Consider the following 22,213-nt stretch of genomic DNA (forward strand, 5'->3'; position numbering starts at 1 on the left):
AGCCTCATGGGTAACTTTTCTTACTACTTATTTTAACTCTCTCTTTTATGTATTTCCTCATTTCTAAGCTTACAGAGACTCCATGATGTAAGAATTAAGTCATAATGCAAAGACAAGGGCATCCCACATGTAAGATGCTTCAAGTTCACCTCTCTCCTGCAAATATTTTTCTCCTTTCAGTTAGAAGGTTCTGGAGAACAGAATTTCTGAAACGTGGCCACAGTGGAATTCCCTCTGAGTTGTGTGTGGTTGCAAATGGTCATACCAATAGCCAAGTACTCCTTGCTGCAGGAGAGGAGGATCCACCACTGGCACAAACCAAGGAAAGATGGGCTGTTTGCCTGCAAATGGCATGGAGACCAGGAGAAAATCTGAGCTATAACATAGAGAATCATTGCCTGCTAGAGTTGAAAGGGCCCTCGAGATGCTCTGATTTCATCCCTTTGTAATACAGCCCTTCTTTCTAATTTATACCCCACCTTTATCCTGAAAAGATTTGAATATGATTGTTATCAAAGACTATTCTTTAAATAAAAATATTTTCTAGTTTATGGAAGAGAAATTCAGGGAGGTTGAATGACTGTAAACAAGATGTCAGGTCAAGGACTGTCTCACACGGGGATGTGTGTGCTGCAGGAAGACAGGGTTCCCGTTCTGGTCTAGGAACTGGCCGGGGTCTGGCTGCCCAGGGGGTCTGAAGTGGAGGGAAGAAGAGTAAGGAGCAGGTGTAACATCAGTAGCCGCTATGGAAATTGTCCTCACTTGCTTTTGAGGTAGAAGGTTCCGGAGCCTATAAATAATATGGTGCTGAAAGAACCTTGTTATGAGGCAGGAGAATTTCTCTTCTGGTTGAGCTGCAGAGTCAAGGTGTGTACAGATTATGAAAGAAACGTCAGCAGATCCCATCACACAGGGACAAGACCCCATTGATGGAGTCACCACCACCATGTTTGTTGCCTTCGGATTCCCACGGTACCCAGCTTTCCACCCAAGCATGTGTTTTGCTAGTTGTCAAGATGATGAAATTTGGCTACCTCTCTAACTAACCTCAGTACAGGAATAAAACTTCAAGTTGAATTTTAGCAAGAGAAAATCTGTATGTAACTTTTAGGACCTGACCCTTGTTTCCCAGTCTTTCTAAACCACAGGCTTTAACAAAGACAACTCCCTCTTGGAGGGCCAACTAAAAGACCACAGAGTAACAGTGGCTTCTTTTAATGATCTTCTTTCATGTGCTTTGTCTTTGTAGTAAGAAATAATTAAACAAGGTATTAGCCAGAGTATGAAGTCAGCCAACTTTGGAGTTTCCAGCCTGAACTTTCTGTACTTTGTCCTTTTTCTGCCCCTTCTCCAGACACCCTCCAGTGATATCTTCCAAGGTGTAGTTACTCAGCACCCTCTCATCAAAGCCCTCAGAAAAAAACCCCAGTAATTAATTATTTACCCTCTTTTTTTTTGAACTGCATACACTCTCCTTCTACAGGTTGAATTATATGAAATTGCCAATACTGACCCATTTTGATCTTGAAAAACAGCAGTTGCATGATGGGTCAACTTAGTAGTGACGGTATCTTGTACTTTACCAGTAACTGTGAAATGAAAAGAACAGCCTTGTGTTTATAGGTGACCTTCGGTACAATCTAGCCCAGCTCCTTCAGGGTCAAAGGAATTAGAAGGGCTAACATCGCCTGTTAGAGACAGAGCCTGATTAGATTTGGGATGATTTGATTCCTGTCCCAATGCTCTTATCTCCATAATAGGGGTCAGCAAACTTCTACGGCAAAGAACAAGATAGCAGATATTTTAGTATTTGTGGGCTACATGGCCTCTATCATCGTAGCACGAAAGGAACCATAGGCAGTATGTAAACAAATGAGTGTGGCTGAGTTCCAATAAAACTTTATTTACAGAAACAGGTGGTGGGCTGGCTTTGCCCTGCAGGCTGTAGCTTGCCAAGCACTGCTCTATAGAATTCTCAGAATTCTAAAAATATCCGCAAACAGATGGGTGAGGGATTTGTATACTGAGAGCCTGATCAAGTGTTCAGGGATGCTCATCCAGCACAAAGCTCTCTCCCGCCCGTCCATTGACTATGCTCTGCATTCTCCTTTAAATCAGTAGCCAAAAAAGCCCAAAGTTGCTGGGATTTGCTGGCGGGCATCTAGGGGTTGCAGCCACCTAAGAATTTTCAACCTGCAAGATTAGATCACCCAGGTTGGGACTAACACTCATGTCTTAACTCCCTGGCTACATCTACAAAATATACTTCCAATCTGAGGACAGAAATGTGTTAGAATGTGCTGTCCTTTAGGTTGGCTGAGCTATAGAATTAGCTCTTGGGGGAAATTTTAATAGCTTTAACAATCATTTAGTCAGGCCCATTCATGTGTTAGTTGAAAGTAACCTCATTATATCATTTGCATGTTGGGTGAACAGGGTTTGAATTGGCACCTGGGTCAACAAGATAGTTTGAATACAGGTTTTTTTTTTTTCCATCTCTCCTGATAGCCAAGAAGCTACTTTGGCTACATCTACTTTCGATTTCAACTTGAGAAGCATGGGAAAATGTTATTAAGCAATTTAAAAGACTTTATTGGTCACATGCTCAGGCCAGAAATGCAAAACACAGAAGGGAAGAATCATAATCAGGTCATTCCAAGAAGAAAACAAATCACTAAATATCAGGCATGATAATACTGTGATTGCAATCAACATCCCTGCAGAGAGAGTCTGTCCATCTGTTTGTTCATCCCATCCATTCATCCGTCCATCTATCCAAATACCCAGGTGTCCAGAAATCCATCTCCTACTAATTTTGAAGGCACTATACCAAGAGCTGAGGGATCCCAGTTAGGTAGAGCAAGCTCTCTGCTCCCAGTGAGCTAAGGGGGCAGGAGGAAGGAGAAGTTAAGGAGCAAAGACCACAATACAGAAAAGTGAAGGGAGTAATTTAAAGGACAAGGCTTCTAAGACCAAGCCAATATTTGGAGGAACACCTAAAAAAGCAGCAAAATGCGAAATAATCAGCAGGAAGAACTCTGAAGAGCTCGTGCCAAGTTGTGAACCTGAAAGAACTTAGAGAAGATGGTGGGACTTCCCTGGTGGCGCAGTGGTTAAGAATCCGCCTGCCAACGCAGGGGACACGGGTTCGAGCCCAGGTCCGCGAAGATCCCACATGCCGCGGAGCAACTAAGCCCGTGCGCCACAACTACTGAGCCTGCGAGCCACAGCTACTGAGCCCATGCGCCGCAAGTACTGAAGCCTGTGTGCCGCAACTACTGGGGCTGCATGCTGCAACTACGGAAGTCCGTGCACCTAGAGCTTGTGTTCTGCAACAAGAAAAGCCACTGCAATAAGACCACGTACTGCAACAAAGAGAAGAGTAGCCCCCGCTCGCCGCAACTAGAGATAGCCCCCACACAGCAATGAAGACCCAACGCAGCCAAAAATAAAAATTAATTAATTAATTAATTAAAAATAAAAAAAGATGCTGCAGATGCCTTGATGTAGCATCCACGTGCCTTTTACCTTCAGATGCCAAACCAGGAAACCTGTTTCTAAAAGGTGGAAGAGTGCACTGGCTACCGCAGCCTGTCCTTAAATAGGCAGAACTATTTTTTTTAAAAATCCCATAATCCCACCATGCTTTCTATGAATGAGTCATATCGGTCTTGAAGAATTCTAACTCGAAATACTTTTATCTTATAGTACCCAATATTTTAGAGAAGACTGGAGGTAGAAATGGCTGAAAGAGCCAAAAGTGTTCAAGGACATTTAAAAAGCTTATGTGGTATGAAATGGCAGCAAAGACCCCTGGGAAGTTGAAAACAATTACAGATTCTATCCGTATCCAGGAGATGCGTAAGAGATTCAAAAGACCTCACAACCAAAATTGATGTTAAATTCAGGATTACCATTAGTGATTTTTATGGTAACATCTAATTCATTGCTCATGTTATTTATCAAGTGGACAATTTCTTCAGGTGTACTGGTCACATCTGCTGATTAATATTTGTGTTTACATTTTATCTAACAGAACAAATTACCAATGTGGTTTTGAATGGACCAAATTCTCAAATTCACCATTTATCTGGTTTCAAATTACCTTTCTGCTGATAGAACTAGAGGTACAGTTCTAGACCAAGAGAAACCGGCACCCAACGAAATGAGAACTCACCCAGGATATCAACCATTGTGTTTTCTCAGGTCCATTAAGCCAATCAAGCAAGAGAAAAGAGAGAAAATTCAAATGGTACTTACTTGCAGGTGATGGGGTGCTACATCCACTCGGAGGAGGATGGCTGTGGAGGCCATGGTGGGGAGGCAGGGAAAGTCCGCCAATGACCGGTGGGAAGAGTAACGGGTAGGGTGCGGCGGGATAGTGAGTCATGTGCCCGTTCACCGCCGGGACGTGACATGCGTGGCTACTGGTGCTCATGTTTTGGGCTTCACAGAATGAAAGGTGCTCTGGGGCAGGAACACATCACTCCAGGCCTTGCATCAAAGTGGGGTAGGTCAGTTCAAAGAGAGTGGAGTCTGAGCTGTGTTCTGGGCCAAAGGCAAGAAGGCTCATCAGATGCCCTTGCTTCTTCCCAGCCTGGTTTTTCCACCTCTCATTTTGCTGCACTGATGACAGGAAGGGTGGCTTTTTTGTTCAGCTTCTCAGTTGAAGGCTGGGAAATGCTATCACTTTAGAAGTCCAGAGCTGCTAATCCTGTAAGAAAAAAATATACACACATATATCTCACAGGTCAAAAAATATTTTCTTCTTTATCAAGTTATTATCTGAAAAATCTCTAATATTAATCTGGGACTCCTAATTCCCAGTTGTTCCCCTACACTCACTACCTTAATTTTCTTAAATTCTCACATCCTAATACAGAATAAAACTTCTACACAATTTCAACATAACCCTGTCTGATTAAATGACACCCCTCCCCCAACCCCATCATTCCCCGTATTCCTCCCCCACTTCACTTTTCTCCAGGCACTTAACTCCATCCATTACACATGGGAGTGTTTATTTCCATCTCCCCCATTAGAATGTGCTCACCAGGAGGGCACAGCTTTTCTCTGCTTTGTAAACAGCTATGTTTTAACCTCCTATAAGAGTACCTAACAGGCAATAGAATCTCAATAATATTTGTTGAATGAATGAATGAGTGAAATTTGTTTCTTGCTTCTTTTAGAGAAATCTATTGTTTCATGTTGTCCTAACCTATGTGCTTACAAGACTTTGGACTTTCCAACTTCGGATTTTATGCAGCTGTTTGGAATGACCCACTCAACAAGATAAAAATAATTGTGAGGGAAAATTATATAACCTAATGAAAGGTAGGGAAGAGACACAGCCATTAAGGATCAGTGAAATACTTTACATCAGTTCCTTACTGTCAAGCAGTATACCCCCTTCTTGTAAGAGCACCATCCATCCTTTGGTCTCCATTCAATCATCCATACATCCATCAAATCCTAACGTGCCATTATGTCCAGGTACTGATATAGGGCACTGGAGGTACAGAGTGTGGGACAATGCTACTGTGGTTCCTGCCCTCATGAAGTTTCTAGCTTTAACAGCTCCTAACTGAGGTCATATTGTTAAGGAGGGTTCAATTGCCCTGTTGCCCAGGAAGGACATTCCAGGGATACTCAGCACTTAGAATTCCTTGACACTGAAATAGATTCTAGGGTAGGCTGACAGTGGACCAATATTCACTAAAATTCCCAAACTCTGGTGGCTCACTGAATGGCAAGCCCTGAACGTCAACCCATCTGGCATGAAACAAGAGCAAGACCTCAAGGCCAGCACAGAGTGGTGGTTAAGAGCATGATACCAGAGCCAGACCACCTAGGTGCAAATCATGTTTCCGCCCCCTTGGGCAATTATCTTACCCCTCAGTAGTTTTTATCGTAAAATGGGGACAATCGTAGAATTTATTTCAGAGGGGTGTTGTGAGGATTAAATGAGATAATGAGGTAATACCAAGAGAAGAACAGTGCCTGGTACAGAGTAAATACCAGGTAAATAGTAAACATTAGGCAAGTTTGCCATTACTGTATGTGTCGCCCCATCAAATGATATGTTTCTGAAAACCCAGCTTGCTGGAATGAACTAGTGGCTTTGGGGACAGGACAGGGAGGAGACCACATCACAGTAGTCCTGGGAAAAGAACATTAGGACTAAAACGTTTGTCATGGAAATAAAGGAGTAGAGGCAGGATGTGGGCGAAGCTGAGGATGAAGACTCGCTAAGGCTTACTGACTTCTCAGTTTGGTTTCTGCAAACCCGAAAATGTTCTGATCAATAGTAACTCCCATTTATTTGTTTACCATGTGTCAGTCACTTCACTTGTGAGCTCTAAGTTCTAGCCCATAGAACAGCCCTAGGAGGCAGTTGTCATGATCCGTATTTTCCAGGTAAGAAAACTAAGTCTCAGTGAGTTTAGCTTACTTACTCCTAATGTCACAGGATCAGCCTGTGGCTAAGAATCTGCACTGAGACCTGGCTGGTTCTACCATCTCTGCTCTTTCTCCTCGGCCATGCTGTGCTTCCATATACTGAGCGCCTGCACTGTTCTAACTGTCCCTACAGAACAAAAAGTCCACGTGCAGTTGTGATGGGAGCGGCTGTCCTCACTCAGATGGCCTTCTCCCCCTTGATGCCTGGACTGTTCATATTAAACCTGAACATCGCCAACAGGGAGACCGTGTGGTCCCAGGCTCCCCTGGACTCCCCTGAGTCTTGCAAAGGAGACTGCATTCCCGGCTGACTTATATCGCACACTAAACTCCAAAAGTGATGTCCCTCAAAATATCAATGTCCTTTTCAAACTCAAAAGGCAACTTGTTTCTCTGATGAAAAGAAAGTAAATGGACTATGAGAGGTGAATGTTTTCAGTGCTTTCTCTTCTAAAAATCACAGACCATCTAATACCGTTGAACACTTTATTTTGTAGTTTGTAGTAAATTAATTAGAAAATAAACAACGCCATTGAGTATTTGCTGCGTTTCCACTCAACTTGATTTTTAAATCACACAGACAAAGCCCAGCATTGTTATAAATGGTCTTTTCTATTTCCATTAGACAAACTACCTCATTAACTGGTGAAGCTGACAGTTCAGCAAACCTGCCCCCCCAGGGCACAATTCTTAGATTTTTAAAGCTGTTTGTTTGTTTTACCAACCAGGGACTATTTCTATCCTTAATAATCCTTCATTTCTCTTTGCTTTCAAACGCCACAGATTTTCGGTATCCTGTCTCTCTGGTTGAAAAAGGTCAGGTATTATGCCTAGCATCTTAAAAAAATAAAATAAAAAAATAAAAAAATAAAAACCTACTTATACTGATACTAGGCAAGAAGAAAAAAGATCAATGTGCCAGGAAAATCCTGTTATGTTGGTGGAAAATTGTCTCAACAGTCACTGGGTCTGTGTTCACATATGTGACTGATTAAGGCTATTCCTGGAAGCAGAGAATTTCCTTTGTTTCAAGCTTTTAGGAAAAAAGATGGTCACTGGTATTAGCAGTGCTTTTTTTCTTCACGCCTGATTTGAGTTTAGGCTCATTTGGGGTTTTTTTTCGCACCACCTGAGGCAAAGCAAACAGGAGCTGGGGTGGCAGAGGGGAAGGAAGTGGGGACTGCATCAGGGGGTCTTGGATCTAAAACCCATGAGATTCCCTGGGTGTCAGTTTCATCATCTGTGAAAGGGGTCAAGAGAAGAGAAGGAAGTTCTAAATCACGTTTCTTAAATTGTGTTGTCCAGAAAACAAGTGTTTTACGTGAAGATATTAAATGAAACATAAAAGGTGAAAATGATATTTTAGAGGAGAAAATTAAAAAGACAGGACTTTACAGAACTGTCTGCATCACTGACGTTGTTATGCAATAATCCGTCTCTGATAAATAGTGGAATGGCAGGAGGTATCCTGAAAGGTCTACTCACCAGCCACTGGGATGACACGTGCCAGGGAGGGGCGGGGGTCCTGGGGACAGTTAATCTTTATGTCTGTATCTGTGAGATCTTACTATTAATACAACACACTATATTTGCTTTGGTGTAATTTGTTACTGTTTGTGTTCAGCTGAAAAGTTTTTTAAAAATTACATTTTAATCATTGCTTGTCACAATTTACAGGAGGTTGCTTTTGTATGTATTTCAGCTTAAATTTGCATGCAAGCTTCCAAGCTTGTATTTCTAAACATTTAAAAGTTATTTTATATAAACATGATGCTTATGTATGACTTTTAGAAGTCAGATGGTTCTTCTAGACCAGTGGTTCTCAAAGCACAGTCCCTAACCCAGCACATCAGCGTCACCCAGAAACTTGCTGGAAATGCAGATTTTCCACGTCCCACCCAAGATCTACAGAGTCAGAAAGTCTGAGGTGCTATCTGTATCCTAACAAGTCCTCCAGATGATTCCGATGCAGCTAAAATCTGAAAACCACTGCTCTAGACATGAGGTTGGCCAATTTCTTGTGTAAAGAAAGTTAAGTATTTTAGATTGCAGGCCATACAGTCTCTGTCACAACCACTCAGCTCTGCTTTTGTACTGACTTCTTGTGGCACAAAAGCAGCCACAGACAATCCATAAACAAATGGGCGTGGCTGTGTTCCAATAAATCATTATTTACCAAAACAGGCAGCTGGCTGAATCTGGCCCATGGGCCACAGCTTGCTGACCCCTGCTTTAGATTAATAAAGAGAAAGAGCAGCCCATTTTCTCCATCCTTAAACTCCCGTCCATAGCAGCAACTGCTCGAAAACTATTTTAGCTGGGCTTTTTTCTGATACTTACATTTCTAGATAATGTACTTAAGACTATCTTTTTGTAATATTGTAAAATTTTCTTTATTATCCATTGGTTTCTACAATACATATGATTTTGCTCTCTTAGGTTACTGCCCACACATACAAAACCCTCCCTTCTCTCCTACTCTTAAAATAATTTCATCACAGTTCTAAAAATGAAAATTATTTACATTACTATGACTAGATTATATTGTTACAGCTGAGCCACATAATGTACTATACTTAGAGTACTTTCCTTATAAAATTTTTTGTTTTTCCTGGAGTTAATAATTGCTTTGTTTATATAATTTGATTACTTTTCTTTGTATCTATGAATTCTTTCCCAATTCTCAGACAATTTTGTCAGACGTGTCATATGACATATGGGTTCCACTGTTGGGAGACATTTCTCCTGTTCCAGGACTGACTGGCTGCTTTCCTAGCCTCAGACATTGATATAACTAGGACTTTCTAATTTTTTTTTTGGAACACCTATTTCTTAGAGCTCATTTCTTCCTCTTTCTTGGTTTACTTCTTCATCTGGGTGGCTTTTGCCCCAAGATATTTCTGAGAAATGGTGCATGAGAGGTAAATGTTTTCAGTCTTTGCATGCATTAAAATATTTTGATGCTACACTTCACATTTATTTGATAGTTTGGCTAGGTATAAAATTGTGCATTGGAAATAACATTTTAAATTAGAGCTTTAAGTATGTTGCACTAGTTTTCAAGCTTTTTACATTGCTTTGGAAATTTCTAATACTCTCCTGATTTCAGATCTTTTATATGTGATATATTTCCTTTTTAGAAGCCTTTATAATCTTCTCTTTATCCCCTAAGGATCTTTGTTCCTACATTGTGCTAGGCACTTGGTAGAGGTCTTCAATCTCATGATCCATGTTCTTCTGTTAGGGAAAAATTTACTTTATGCTTCCTTTAATAATATCTTCCTTGACATATTTTTTTTCCTCTCCATTTGGAAGTCTTATTATTTAGATAGTGGGCCTTTTGAATTAATTCTCTAATTTTCTTTTCTTTCATATTCTACTTCTTCATCCACTTTTTCTACTTACCACAAGATAGCCTCACTGTAGACTTCCAACTGTTCTATTGAATTTTATATTTATACTACCATATTTTTAACATCCAAGAATTTTTCGTGTTTTCTCTTCTTTATACTTTCTGGGATTTTTTGTCATGAATGTCTTATCTTTTCTGAATACCTTTTACAGTATTAAGAATAGTTCGTTTTATTGTCTTATTCTGCTCTCTACATTGACTATGTTTCTTTTCACTTTTTCCATGTTGTGTTATTTTTTTTAATACGACATGCATTTCTCAGTTGTATTGTCTGCCCAATTCTAGCACTGTCCATTTATATCTAAAAGGGAAAACTTATTGCAAGGTCCATTTTCATGAGCAAACATTGTCAAATGGGGGAGTTTCATGAAAAAGTGATCAAACTGGGACATTTCTTTGTGGGACTTCCCAAATGTTACGTTTATAGGCTTTTTATTTGGGGCTTGAAAGGTTGCAAAATACGCCACTTCAAAATATGATTGTAGTTCAGGGCATGCCACCCCAAAATAAGCTGCTTTGGTATATTGATTATTTTGAGTTGCAGACACACTAGAAAAACAGTAAAATCAGGAGAGGCTTTCGCTGAACCCTCCTTATCTGCCTAAAGACAGATCCTTCAAAAGGAAAATGAATGTCATAAATCCCCTCCCTGGGAGTTTCATCAGCCAGCAAGGATTGACTCTTATCACAGGAGAGGAGAGAGGAGTCAATACCACACCCAGACACACTTTGTCACAGACTATCATACCTGCCATTATTCTGCTAAGGCTCGGTTCATCGTTCTTAAAAGTCATTTGTTGTTGCATAAGAGGCACCCCTCCCCTTTTCCCTATTAAGATGGTGTTTAGTCCTGAATTCTAAGCCACCTCAGAGCGTTACTCATTTTTTCCTCTGGCTATCTCCTGTGAGGTATACATGTTAATAAACTTTTGTTGGTTTTCTCTTGTTAATCTGTCATTTATTACAGGGGTCTCAGCCAAGAACTCAGAAGGGTAGAGGAAAAAGTATTTTTCCTCCCCTAGAGGCTCTTTGGTAACTTCATCGAGAAATCCTCTAAATTGTGCCCAGGATGGAGAGGAAAGGAAAAGCCTTACTGAAAAGCCACCTGGTAGCTGCATGGAGAAAAGAAGCCAGGGCTGCTGGTGGGCTTACTATTAAATATAGTAAATATATTTAAATAGTTAAATATACGGTCTTTCACTTCTTCCTCCTGTTTTCAGCCTAACAGCACCTCTCCACTCCACATTTATGCCTGGTATCCAGAACACAGTAACCTCTCTAGTTCTATTTTCTTCAAAGAATAGACTTACCTTTCCTACCAAGATTAGGTTAAAGTAATCACCAGGATGTAAAAGGTAGAGGAGCAGATTTAATAACTGCCCCTTGTTCAGAAGTTCAACCTATCTTCGTATTCAGTCATCACTTTTATGTTTCCAGGTATCTGGTGCCGCTACGCTCTGGGACTGTCCAAAAACCTACAGCTTGTTATCTCCTTGCTTCTTCTTTGCATCTCCTTCTTTAGGCACTTAGCAGTCTGCTTTCTATCCTTTGCTAATTTATTCACTACTGCCTATCTACTTTCCAACTTCAAAAAACTTGCTGCCATTTCTTGTCTGCAATTAGCGCCACTCGTGTTCTTGCTCACTTTAATGGCTTATACTTTTTACATCCCCGATCAGTTTAGTAAAGATTTGGGAAAGAGTAGGGACAAAGGCATGTTGTTAGCATATTATAGTTCACTAGAAATTCACTCAATTAGAAAAAAAGTAGCCGCGTTCAAATAAGTTTGGGAAAGTTTGAATGGATGATTCCTTACCCTTTTCAGCTTGAAATTCCTTCTATGAAAAGGGAGTTAAAGAACAATCTAAGATAAAAGGGTTCACTCAAGACCCCAGCTGAGATAAGGTTAATTCAATGTCTAAACTGTTATTCCTATATGGCAACAGAAAGTCAGTAATGGTTTCAATCTGAAATTGAACAAAAGAAGTGAGATTTGACCTGCCATCATGGACATGCCCTGGGACTATGTCAAATGCCTTCTACTAATAAGTAAATAAAATGAAGATGGGATTTGACCTGCCTTAGCCATGCACCTACAGGCACATTGGATAATTAAAAATTCTAGTTAATGTATTGATGACTTGACACGTGCTTTCTTGATGACTCCAAGTTGGAGACGGAACTCTTGGTAGAGTCCACCTTAAAACACAGAAGCCATACACTTTAATGTGGCGAGAAGTGTTAATTTTATATGGTACTGCCTTCAAGTGTAATCGATGCAACAAAACAGACAAGATTTTTGGAGAAAACATTGTATCCATTTCCTCCTACTGAAATTTAATGGCACCAGGGCTGATGCGGCTAACATAAAAAAAATATAGGCAGAAGTGAACAAAAGATGGATTTTAAATTTCTTGTCATGGAGAACAGAAAACTCTCCTGTATTTCTTTAGCTGATTCAGAATTTCTTGTGGGGGAAATCTTTGCTTTGACAGACACCACATGCATATGGCTTCTTTTCCTAGTGTGTTTTAGCTCAAGCCTCCCTGTTTATTTAAAACATTGGTTCCGGGTAATGCCACTTAAAATTTCTCAAATGCGTTCAGCCATGTACCTGTTTTCAGCAAAAATGCTAAACTCAGCACAAATCCTGTGAATTGCTTTTGCTGCTGTTTTGATAGAAAAGAAACATGGCTGTAAAGAAGTCAGTTTTACATGTGTGGTAGTTTTGTAGCCTTTCTGATATCTGCCATCTTCAGCATAAATATTACTGATGAAATTATGTTCAGCTTAAACCAAAGGGAAGCCACAATGAGTAACTTGAATTTGGCCAAAAGAGATTATTTCTTACCTCCTCTTGATTTAATTTGGGAATGAAAGAGATACAACAGAGTCATTTAGAGGGAATAGGGCAGTCAGAGGAGTCCCTTAGAACACCAAGTGAGCAGAGAGTGAAATCTGAATCCCTGTCTGCATCAGGAGGTGGTCGTTTGGCATGCTGAAGATCCACTTTTAAAAGCATATACAAAATGTCCCTGTATTCCCTTTTAGGACACGTTTAATAAGATCCCATCTGCTAAAGGAATATGACTTTCAGAAAATAAGCAGAAATGTACATATGTTAGAATGTATAAAACTCTAAGATTTTAATCTCATAAATTATGGGAACAGCAGTGTAAATATGGATTTTAGGGTGTCAACACTCAACCCAAAGTTGTTGCCTATGCTAGCCTTGCACACACTTCCTGAAGAGAGAGCTTTCACCTAAGGTCTCTTCACATAGATTCCAAAACATAAGGTAAAAGTATGTATAGGCCCAAATGTGGTGCCATTGCTCATTTCTGAGAAAAGTGGCAGCGGGCTACTCCTTGTACAATGGTTTCCATGCTTTGTATCATGGAATTCTGCCAAAGCAAGCAGAATGACTGGACTAGGGTTTGGTTCTCAAGGGAGAGTCAGCCATAGATTCTCAAGGGACAGTGAGCTGCCTACAGGCTATGAGGTGACCTAGAAGTAGTCTGTCTCTACACTGGAAGGTGACTCACCTGTCCCATTAGAGTATTAGTGCTGATTTGTTTTCAATGTTCAACACACCAAGAATGACACAGAGAGAAGACTGGCACAGAAATGGAAAGACACACAGGAAAATAAGTTGGCAGAAATCATGAGGCTAGAGAAACCACAAGTCAGAAAGAAACATGAGGCAGAGAAGAACACAAAACCAAAAAAACAGATTGGTTAAAAAAAAAAAAACAGATAAAAAAATGAGTTATAATAGCTGTAACTGTGCTTCTAAAGTTATCTTTTAAAAAACTGAACTAGAGTTGACTTACAACATTACATTACTTTCAGATGTATAGCACTGTAATTTGATATTTTTATAGACTAGACTCCATACAAAGTTATGATAAAACATTGACCACATTCCCTCTGTTCTACATTACATCCGTGTAACTTATTTATTTTTATACCTAGTAGTTTGTACCTTTTAATCCCCTTCATCTATTTTGCCCCTCTCTGCAACCCTCTCCCCTCCGGTAGCCGCTAGTTTGTTCTCTGTATCTTTCAGTCTGTTTCTGTTTTGTTATATTTGTTCATTTGTTTTATTCTTTAGAGTCCATATATAAGTGAAAACATACAGTATTTGTCCTTCTTTGTCTGCCTTATTTCACTAAACATAATATCCTCCAGGTCAATCCATGTTGTTGCAAATGACAGAATTTCATTATTTTTTATGGCTGAGTAATATTCCATTGTATATATATCACATCTTCTTTATCCATTCATCTATTGATGGATACTTTGGTAGCTTCAGTATCTTGGCTATTGTAAATAATGCTGCTGTGAACACTGGGGTACATGAATCTTTTCAAATTAGTGTTTTCGTTTTCTTTGAATAAATAGCAGGAGAGGAACTGGTGGCTCATATGATAGTTCTGTTCTTAATTTTTTGAGGAACCTCCACACTCTTTGCCATAGTGGCTGCACCAATTTACATCCCCACCAACAGTGTACGAGGGTTCCTTTTCTCCTCACCAACACTTATTATTTCTTATCTTTTTGATGACAGCCATTCTTACAGGTGCGAGGTGACGTATCATTGTGGTTTTGATTTGCATTTCCCTGATGATTAGTGATGTTGAGCATCTTTTCATGGGCCTGTTGATTATCTGTATGTTTCCTTTGGGAAAATGCCTATTCAGGCCTCTGCCCATTTTTTAATAATATTGTTTGTTTCTTGCTACTGAGTTCTTTATATATTTGGTTATTAACCCCTGATTTGCAAAAATCTTCTTCATTCAGTAGATTGACTTTTCATTTTTGTTGATGGTTTCCTTTGCTGTGAAAAATCTTTTAAGTTTGATTAGGTCCCATTTGTTTATTTTTACTTTTGTTTCCTTTGCCTGGAGACATATCCAAAAAAAAAATATTGCTAAGACCAATATTAAAGAGAGTACTGCCTATGTTTTCTTCTAGGCATTTTATGGTTTCAGTATTACATACAGGTCTAATCCATTTAGAGTTTATTTTTGTATATGGTGTGAGAAAATGTTCTAGTTTTATTCTTTTACATGTAGCTGTCCAGTTTTTCCAACACCATATGCATGGGGGTTTATTCCTGGACTCTCTATTCTGTTCCATTGATCCATGTGTCTGTTTTTGTGCCAGTACATTCTGTTTTCATTACTGTAGTTGTAGTATAGTCTGAAGTCAGGGAGTATGATACGTCCAGCGTTGTTCTTTTTTCTCAAGATTGCTTTGGGTATTCGGGGTTTTTGTGGTTCTGAACAAATTTAAGAATTATTTCTTCAGCATACCTCAACATAATAAATGCCACATATGACAAACCCACAGCAAATATCACACTCAATGGTGAAAAGCTGAAACCTTTTCTTCTAAAATCAGGAACACGACAAGGATGGCCACTCTTGCTACTTCTATTCAACACAGTATTGAAAATCCTAGCCACAGCAATTAGGCAAGAAAAAAATAAAAGGCATCCAAATTAGAAGGGAAGAAGTAAAGCTATTTGCAGATGACATGATACTACATGTAGAAAGCTCTAAAGACTCCATCAGAAAAATTAATAAAACCAATAAATGAATTCAGCAAAGTTTCAGGATATAAGATGAATATACAGAAATCTGTTGCATTCCTATATACTAATAATGAACTGTTAGAAACAGAAATTAAGAAAACAATCTCATTTACAACTGAGTCAAAAAGAATAAAATACTTGGAATAAATTTAACCAAGGAGGAGAAAGACCTATACCCTGAAAACTACAGGACATTGATAAAGGAAATCGAAGATGATACAAATAAATGGAAAGATATCCCATGCTGATGGACTGGAAGAATTAATGTTGTTAAAATGTCCATACTACCCAAAGCAGTATACAGATTTAATGCAATTCCCATTAAAATAGTCATGACATTTTTCACAGAAATAAGGTTATCTTTAGTGTTAAGAACAGCATTCCAATTTTTGTGAGTCCTGAGTCTTTAACCGTTCCACTGTTTTGTATTTTTGTTCACTCCTTCATACAACAAAAACTCGAATTGTATATCTTGATCTTAGACCCCAGAAGAATCTTACTAGCCTAGTACTTAACTCTTCCCTTTCTGGAAGATGTGGCCAGTCTTCAGCTGACTGTGATAATTGACTATTGATGTAACATCAACTTGCATGTTGAGATTAAGATGGATATAATGTTACCAAGTAGGATTTCATGAATGGCACAGTGCTGGAAAAGTGCTAAAGTAAGAGACACCTTTGAGGTCCCTGGACCCTTGCTGTTTATAATAATATGGAGATTTTAAATAAAGGCAAAGTTACCTTGCCATAATCATACTCAGTCTGTATGCATGTACACTGTCGTACGAAAATAAATTCATTGCATATTTATTCTTTCAAAAAAACCCTGAAAATTCATATAACAGAGATCATAATAGAGTCCCCAAAGTAGTGAATGTAAATAATATGTATTTAATATTTATTAATATTTAAATATTATAACATGCTTATAACTTTTAGGGGGTATATCTACTGTAGAAAGTGAGGCCTAGCTGTAAATGTATTCTTAACAAATTTACAAAATCAAGACAACAAAAGAGCAAGAATTTTTAAGGCACGTTGGGTTACTTCGGTTGCCTAAAAAATGAAATGGTCACAGGGTTTCCACCTTAATAAGGAATGGAGACTGTCAGAGCTGCTACAGGACACCTGGGCACTGTACACAGGAGTTACCAGTGTCCACTCTACATCTGCTCAGGTTCTGGCACTAAGGTTGGCCTCCAGTCTTAGATGAAGCAGGTTAAGGCACCTTTGGTGCTTCTTGTGATGGCAAGCAGGGTCTTGAATGAATCTTGCCGTTCAATTGCCACTGGGCTACAGGAGGTAAGCTCTCATTCTCATCAGTTTCTCAGTTGAGACAGGATCCCTGTCACTGATCAACTCCCCCTCCACTCCCCAGCACCCTCTGGCTGAGGTCCAGATTCTCTACCTAGCTCATGCCAACTTCCCCCTCCTCAGTGGCTGGATCTTGTCCCCTTGCGTCTGGGTGCTAGCATTGTGCTCATGTCAATAAGGACAGACAATCTGAAACTATCACTGCATAACCGTGATCTACCTCTGTCTGCAGTCACTGTAGCTTGGTCCATACTCCATTCACACCGGATCCTCTTGGAGAAGGATCAGTGCCCATTTTTGGACAAAGTTGTCATGCTGTTAGCTTCCTTGAAAAAAAGCTCCATGGCCAGATAAGTTACCATAGCTCAGGTCTTATACTGTCCAATATTTTCATTTCAGGCTACCTTTACCTCTTGAGGTCAAAAGAAACATCACAGCTATATTCAGTAGAATAGAGCTTTCCAGTTAGTTTTCTAAAAATGGGTTAGAAGTATGCCTGTGTCTTTGATTCTCCTCAGGCTCTGGTGGCTTGGCAGGGCCTGGTGGTGGGGGAGGTGGAACAGAGCCCCTGACTCACTGCATTCATCCATTAGCAGACTCCTTTGCTTGCTACCACGGGCCATGTAAATGTTTTTTTTTTTTTTTTTTTTTTGATTTTTTTATTGAAGTAGAGTTGATTTACAGTGTTGTGCCAATCTCTGCTGTACAGCAAAGTGACTCAGTTATCCACATAGAGACATTCTTCCTTCTTATATGCTTTTCCATTATGGTTAATCCAAGGATATCGAATATAGTTCCCTGTGCTATACAGTAGGACCTTGTTGTTTATCTATTCCGTATATAATAGTTTGCATCTGCTAACCCCAAACTCCCACTCCATCCCTCTCCCTCCCCGCTTCCTCCCTGGCAACCACAATTCTGATCTCTATGTCTGTGAGTCTGTTTCTACTTTGTAGATAGCTTCATTTGTGTCATATTTTAAATTCCACACATAAGTGATATCATATGGTATTTGTCTTTCTCTTTCTGATTTACTTCACTTAGTATGATAATCTCTAGTTGCATCCATGTTGCTTCAAATGGCATTATTTCATTCTTCTTCATGGCTGAGTAGTTTTCCATTGTATATATATATTGTATGTATACATTGTATATATGTACCACATCTTCTTTATCCATTCCTCCGTCAATGGACATTTAGATTGTTTCCATGTCTTGGCTATTGTAAATAGTGCTGCAATGAACATTGGGGTGCATGTATCTTTTTTGAATTATGGTTTTCTCAGGGTATATGCCCAGGAGTGGGATTGCTGGGTCATGTGGTAGTTCTGTTTTTAGTTTCCTGAGGAACCTCATACTGTTCTCCACAGTAATTGTACCAACTTACATTCCCACCAACAGTGTAGGAGGGTTCCCTTTTCTCCACATCCTCTCCAGCATTTGTTATTTATAGACTTTTAAATGATGGTCATTCTGACCAGTGTGAGGTGGTACCTCATTGTAGTTCTGATTTGCATTTCTCTAATAATTAGTGATGTTTAGCATCTTTTCATGTGCCTTTTGTCCATTTGTATGTCTTCTTGGAGAAATGTCTATTTAGGTCTTCTGCCCATGTTTCGATTGGGTTATTTTTGTTGTTTTTGTTACTGAGCTGTATGAGTTGTTTGTATATTTTGGAGATTAAGCCCTTGCCTGTTGCATCATTTGCAAATATTTTTTCCCATTCCATAGGTTGTCTTTTCATTTTTTTTATGGTTTCCTTTGCTGTACAAAAGCTTGTAAGTTTGATTAGGTTCCATTTGTTTACTTTTGTTTTTATTTCTATCATGCAAATGTTATCAACCCGTTTATAGCATAATGTGGGAAAAAGTTGGGAAGCGCCGTATTAGACTCATGATACTTCAGAGAAAAGAAAAGACCAAATAAACAAATATTTACATTTTTATAGTTGTGGAAGAATGCTTAATTTCTTTAGATTTGATTCGACTCTAACTCCCTATACTTCCTGATATTAGGGAATTCAGTCTATTGTTGTTAGGGTTTTCTCCCTTTTCCCGGGTTATACAAAGTACCTAGGATATCATGCAATCAAAATTTTGGGGGTGGGTCATGAGAATAACAATAACAAGTGTTGTAGAGGATGTGTAGAAATTGGAACCCTGCAACATTTCTGGCAAGAACATCAACTGGTGCAGCCACTTCGGAAAACAGTTTGACAGTTCCTCAAAATGCCAAACAGAGCTAATATATGACCTGGGAATTCCACTCCTGGGTATATGCACAAGAGAACTGAAAATATATGTCTAAGTCAAAATTTGTGCCCAAATATTCACAGCAGCATTGTTCACAACAGCCCAAAAGTGGAAACAATCCAAGACTCTATCAACTGATGAATGGATAAACAGTAAGTGGCCTCTCCATACAATGGAATATTTTTTGGTCATAAAAAAAGGAATGAAGTACTGATACATGCTACAACACAGAGGAATCTAGAAAATATTGTGCTAAGGGGAAGAAGTCAGACATAAAAGGCTACATATTATAAAATTCCATTTATATGAAATGTCCAGAATATGCAAATCCTTAGAGAGTGGATTAGTGGTTGCTGGGGGCTGGGAGAAGGAGGACTAGGGAATAACTCTTAAAGGGCATGATGTTTCTTTTTAGAAAGATGAAAATGTTCTGGAATTAGATAGTGATGATGGTGAAGCAACTTTGTGAATATATCAAGAACCACTGAATTGTACAACTTAATAGGGTACATATATGTTTTGTGAATTACATTTTGATAATTAAAAAAGAGAAATAGGGCTTCCCTGGTGGCGCAGTGGTGGGAATCTGCCTGCCGATGCAGGGGACACGGGTTCGAGCCCTGGTCTGGGAAGATCCCACATGCCACGGAGTAACTAGGCCCGTGAGCCACAACTACTGAGCCTGCGCGTCTGGAGCCTGTGCTCCGCAACAAGAGAGGCCACGATAGTGAGAGGCCCGTGCACTGCGATGAAGAGTGGCCCCCACTTGCCACAACTAGAGAAAGCCCATGCACAGAAACGAAGACCCAACACAGCCAGAAATAAATAAATAATGATTTAAAACTTCCTTATTTAAAAAAAAAAAAAAAAAAAAAGAGAAATAGGTACATCAACCAACCAACCAACCAACCAAACAACCAATGGCGGTAGACTCAGTCCACACAGGTTCTGCTGATCTATGCCCAAGGTCCGAGCCTAGGCTGACCTGTACGTCTGGCTTTCTTGGCCTCTGTCCCTGAACACAGGGTCTAGCCTCCCCATGGCACCCTGTAGCCATTTCTCTTGGAAGGACTCTCACCTCCGGGGGTCTCTGTCAGGATCAAGTCTGAGTCCTGAGCACTCACAGGCCTTGGACTCTTGTCTTCTACTCATATTTAGAGAACTTCCTTCTCTTCTTTGCTTCTCATGCATTTCCTTAAATTCTTAAATTCAGTACTTTTAATATTCTTATCTATTTTTATTCCCCCCCTTGGAAGGGACTTTGTCAATAAACTTACATTTGCTACTTAAAATATTCAACCTTTTGAAAAAAAGAAGTAACCAAGATACTTATACACACGAAACTAGCTCCGCAAAGAGGCAAGCACAAGAACGTGTACTGAGAAAAGTGGAACGGGGAAAAGGATGGAAGAGAATGAGGAGAGTTTGACACTTCTGAGCTGAGTTTGACATTTTGAGGAAGTCTGGAGAAGTAGGAATGCCACTGACTTACAATCCTGCGTTACCGTGAAGAGGACATTACCTTAGTCGGTTTGGGCTGCTGAAACAATATACCATATTCTGGTAGTTAATGGACAACAGAAATTTATTTCTCACAGTTCTGGAGGTCTGGAAAGTCTAAGAGCAAGGTGCCAGCCTTGATCTATAGTCCTGTCCTGGGGAGGGCCCTCATCTTCCTGGTTCATAGTCTGTGCCTTCTTGCAGTATCCTCACAGGGTGGAAGCAGCAAGCTACATCTCTGGGGTCTCTGTTATAAGGGTGCTAATCCCAACCATGAGGGCTCTGCCCTCTCATCCTGATCACCTCCCAAAGGCTCCACCTCCTAATGCCATTACTTCAGGGGTTAGAATTTCAACATGTGGATTTGAGGGGAACACAACCATTCAGACCACAGAAGGCATGGACTTAGGCCTCTGTAGAATGGCTGCACTGAGCCAGCTATGGTGGACTGAACAATGGCCCCCAAAGGTATCTGTGTCCTAATCCCTGGAACCTTGGAATAGTATCTTATATGGCAAAAGGGATTGTGAGGATGCAATTAAAAGAAAGGATCTTGATACATGCACCCCTATGTTCACAGCAGCACTATTCACAATAGCCAAGACATGGAAGCAACCTAAATGTCCATCGACAGATGAATGGATTAAGAAGATGTGGTACATGTATACAATGGAATATTATTCAGCCCTAAAAAGAACAAAATAATGCCATTTAAAGCAACATGGATGGACCTGGCGAAGTTAAGTCAGAGAGAAAAAGACAAACACAATATGATAGCACTTACGTGTGGAATCTAAAATACGACACAAATAAACATATCTACGAAACAGAAACAGTATCACAGACCTAGAGAACAGACCTGTGGTTGCCAAGGCGGAGGGGGGTTGGGGGAAGGAAGGAGTGGGAGTTTGGGATTAGCAGATGCAAACTATTATATATAGGATGGATAACAACAAGGTCCTACTGTATAGCACAGGGAACTATATTCAATATCCTGTGATAAAACATAATGGAAAAGATTATGAAAAAGAATATATATATAACTGAGTCACTTCACTGTACAGAAGAAATTTAACACATTGTAAATCAACTATAATTCAATAAAATTAAAAAATAATAATAAATTTTAAAAAAGTAAGGACCTTGAAATGAGAAGGTTATCCTGGATTATCTGGTAGCCTAATGTAATCATAGGGTTCCTTACAGGAGGAAGGCAATGGGAGATTTAACTGCAGAAGAGGAGAAGGGATGATATGATGATGGAAGAAGAATCTGGAGCGACTTGCTGAGAAGCTGGAAGAAGGAGTCAAAAGCCAAGGAATGCAGGAGGCCACTAAAAGCTGAAAAAGGCAAGGAAACGGATTCTCTCCTCAGAGCCTCCAGAGGGAACTAACCCTGTTGACACCTTGATTTTAGCCCAGTGAGACTGATTTCGGACTTGTAAGCCCCAGAGGTGTAAGAAAATAAATTTGGGTGTGCCATTTTTTTAAAATTAATTAATTTATTTTTGGCTGCATTGGGTCTCTGTTGCTGCACGTGGGCTTCCTCTAGTTGCAGCGAGCGGGGGCTACTCTTCGTTGCGGTGCGTGGGCTTCTCATTGCGGTGGCTTCTCTTGCTGCGGAGCACAGGCTCTAGGCACGCGGGCTTCAGTAGTTGTGGCACGTGGGCTTCAGTAGT

At 39.9% G+C, this 22,213-nt stretch overlaps 1 protein-coding gene across 2 annotated transcripts in view; it reads right to left on the reverse strand.

The window, feature by feature from the left end:
* The window catches only part of RARB (retinoic acid receptor beta), a 682,530-nt gene that overhangs the window by 446,779 nt on the left and 213,538 nt on the right, over window positions 1–22,213 (reverse strand). Inside the window, exon 3 of one of the 2 annotated variants that reach the window (XM_068547291.1) lies at window positions 4,261–4,714. In XM_068547291.1, coding sequence (XP_068403392.1) covers window positions 4,261–4,438 — 178 coding nt within the window. In that variant the 5' untranslated portion in view covers window positions 4,439–4,714. Of the gene's footprint in view, window positions 1–4,260; window positions 4,715–22,213 lie in introns of those variants that run through there. The other variant, XM_068547293.1, reaches the window with a different exon arrangement.

This window comes from Eschrichtius robustus, chromosome 6 (genome assembly GCF_028021215.1).
Source record: "Eschrichtius robustus isolate mEscRob2 chromosome 6, mEscRob2.pri, whole genome shotgun sequence".
In the NCBI taxonomy this organism is placed as follows: Eukaryota; Metazoa; Chordata; class Mammalia; order Artiodactyla; family Eschrichtiidae; genus Eschrichtius; species Eschrichtius robustus.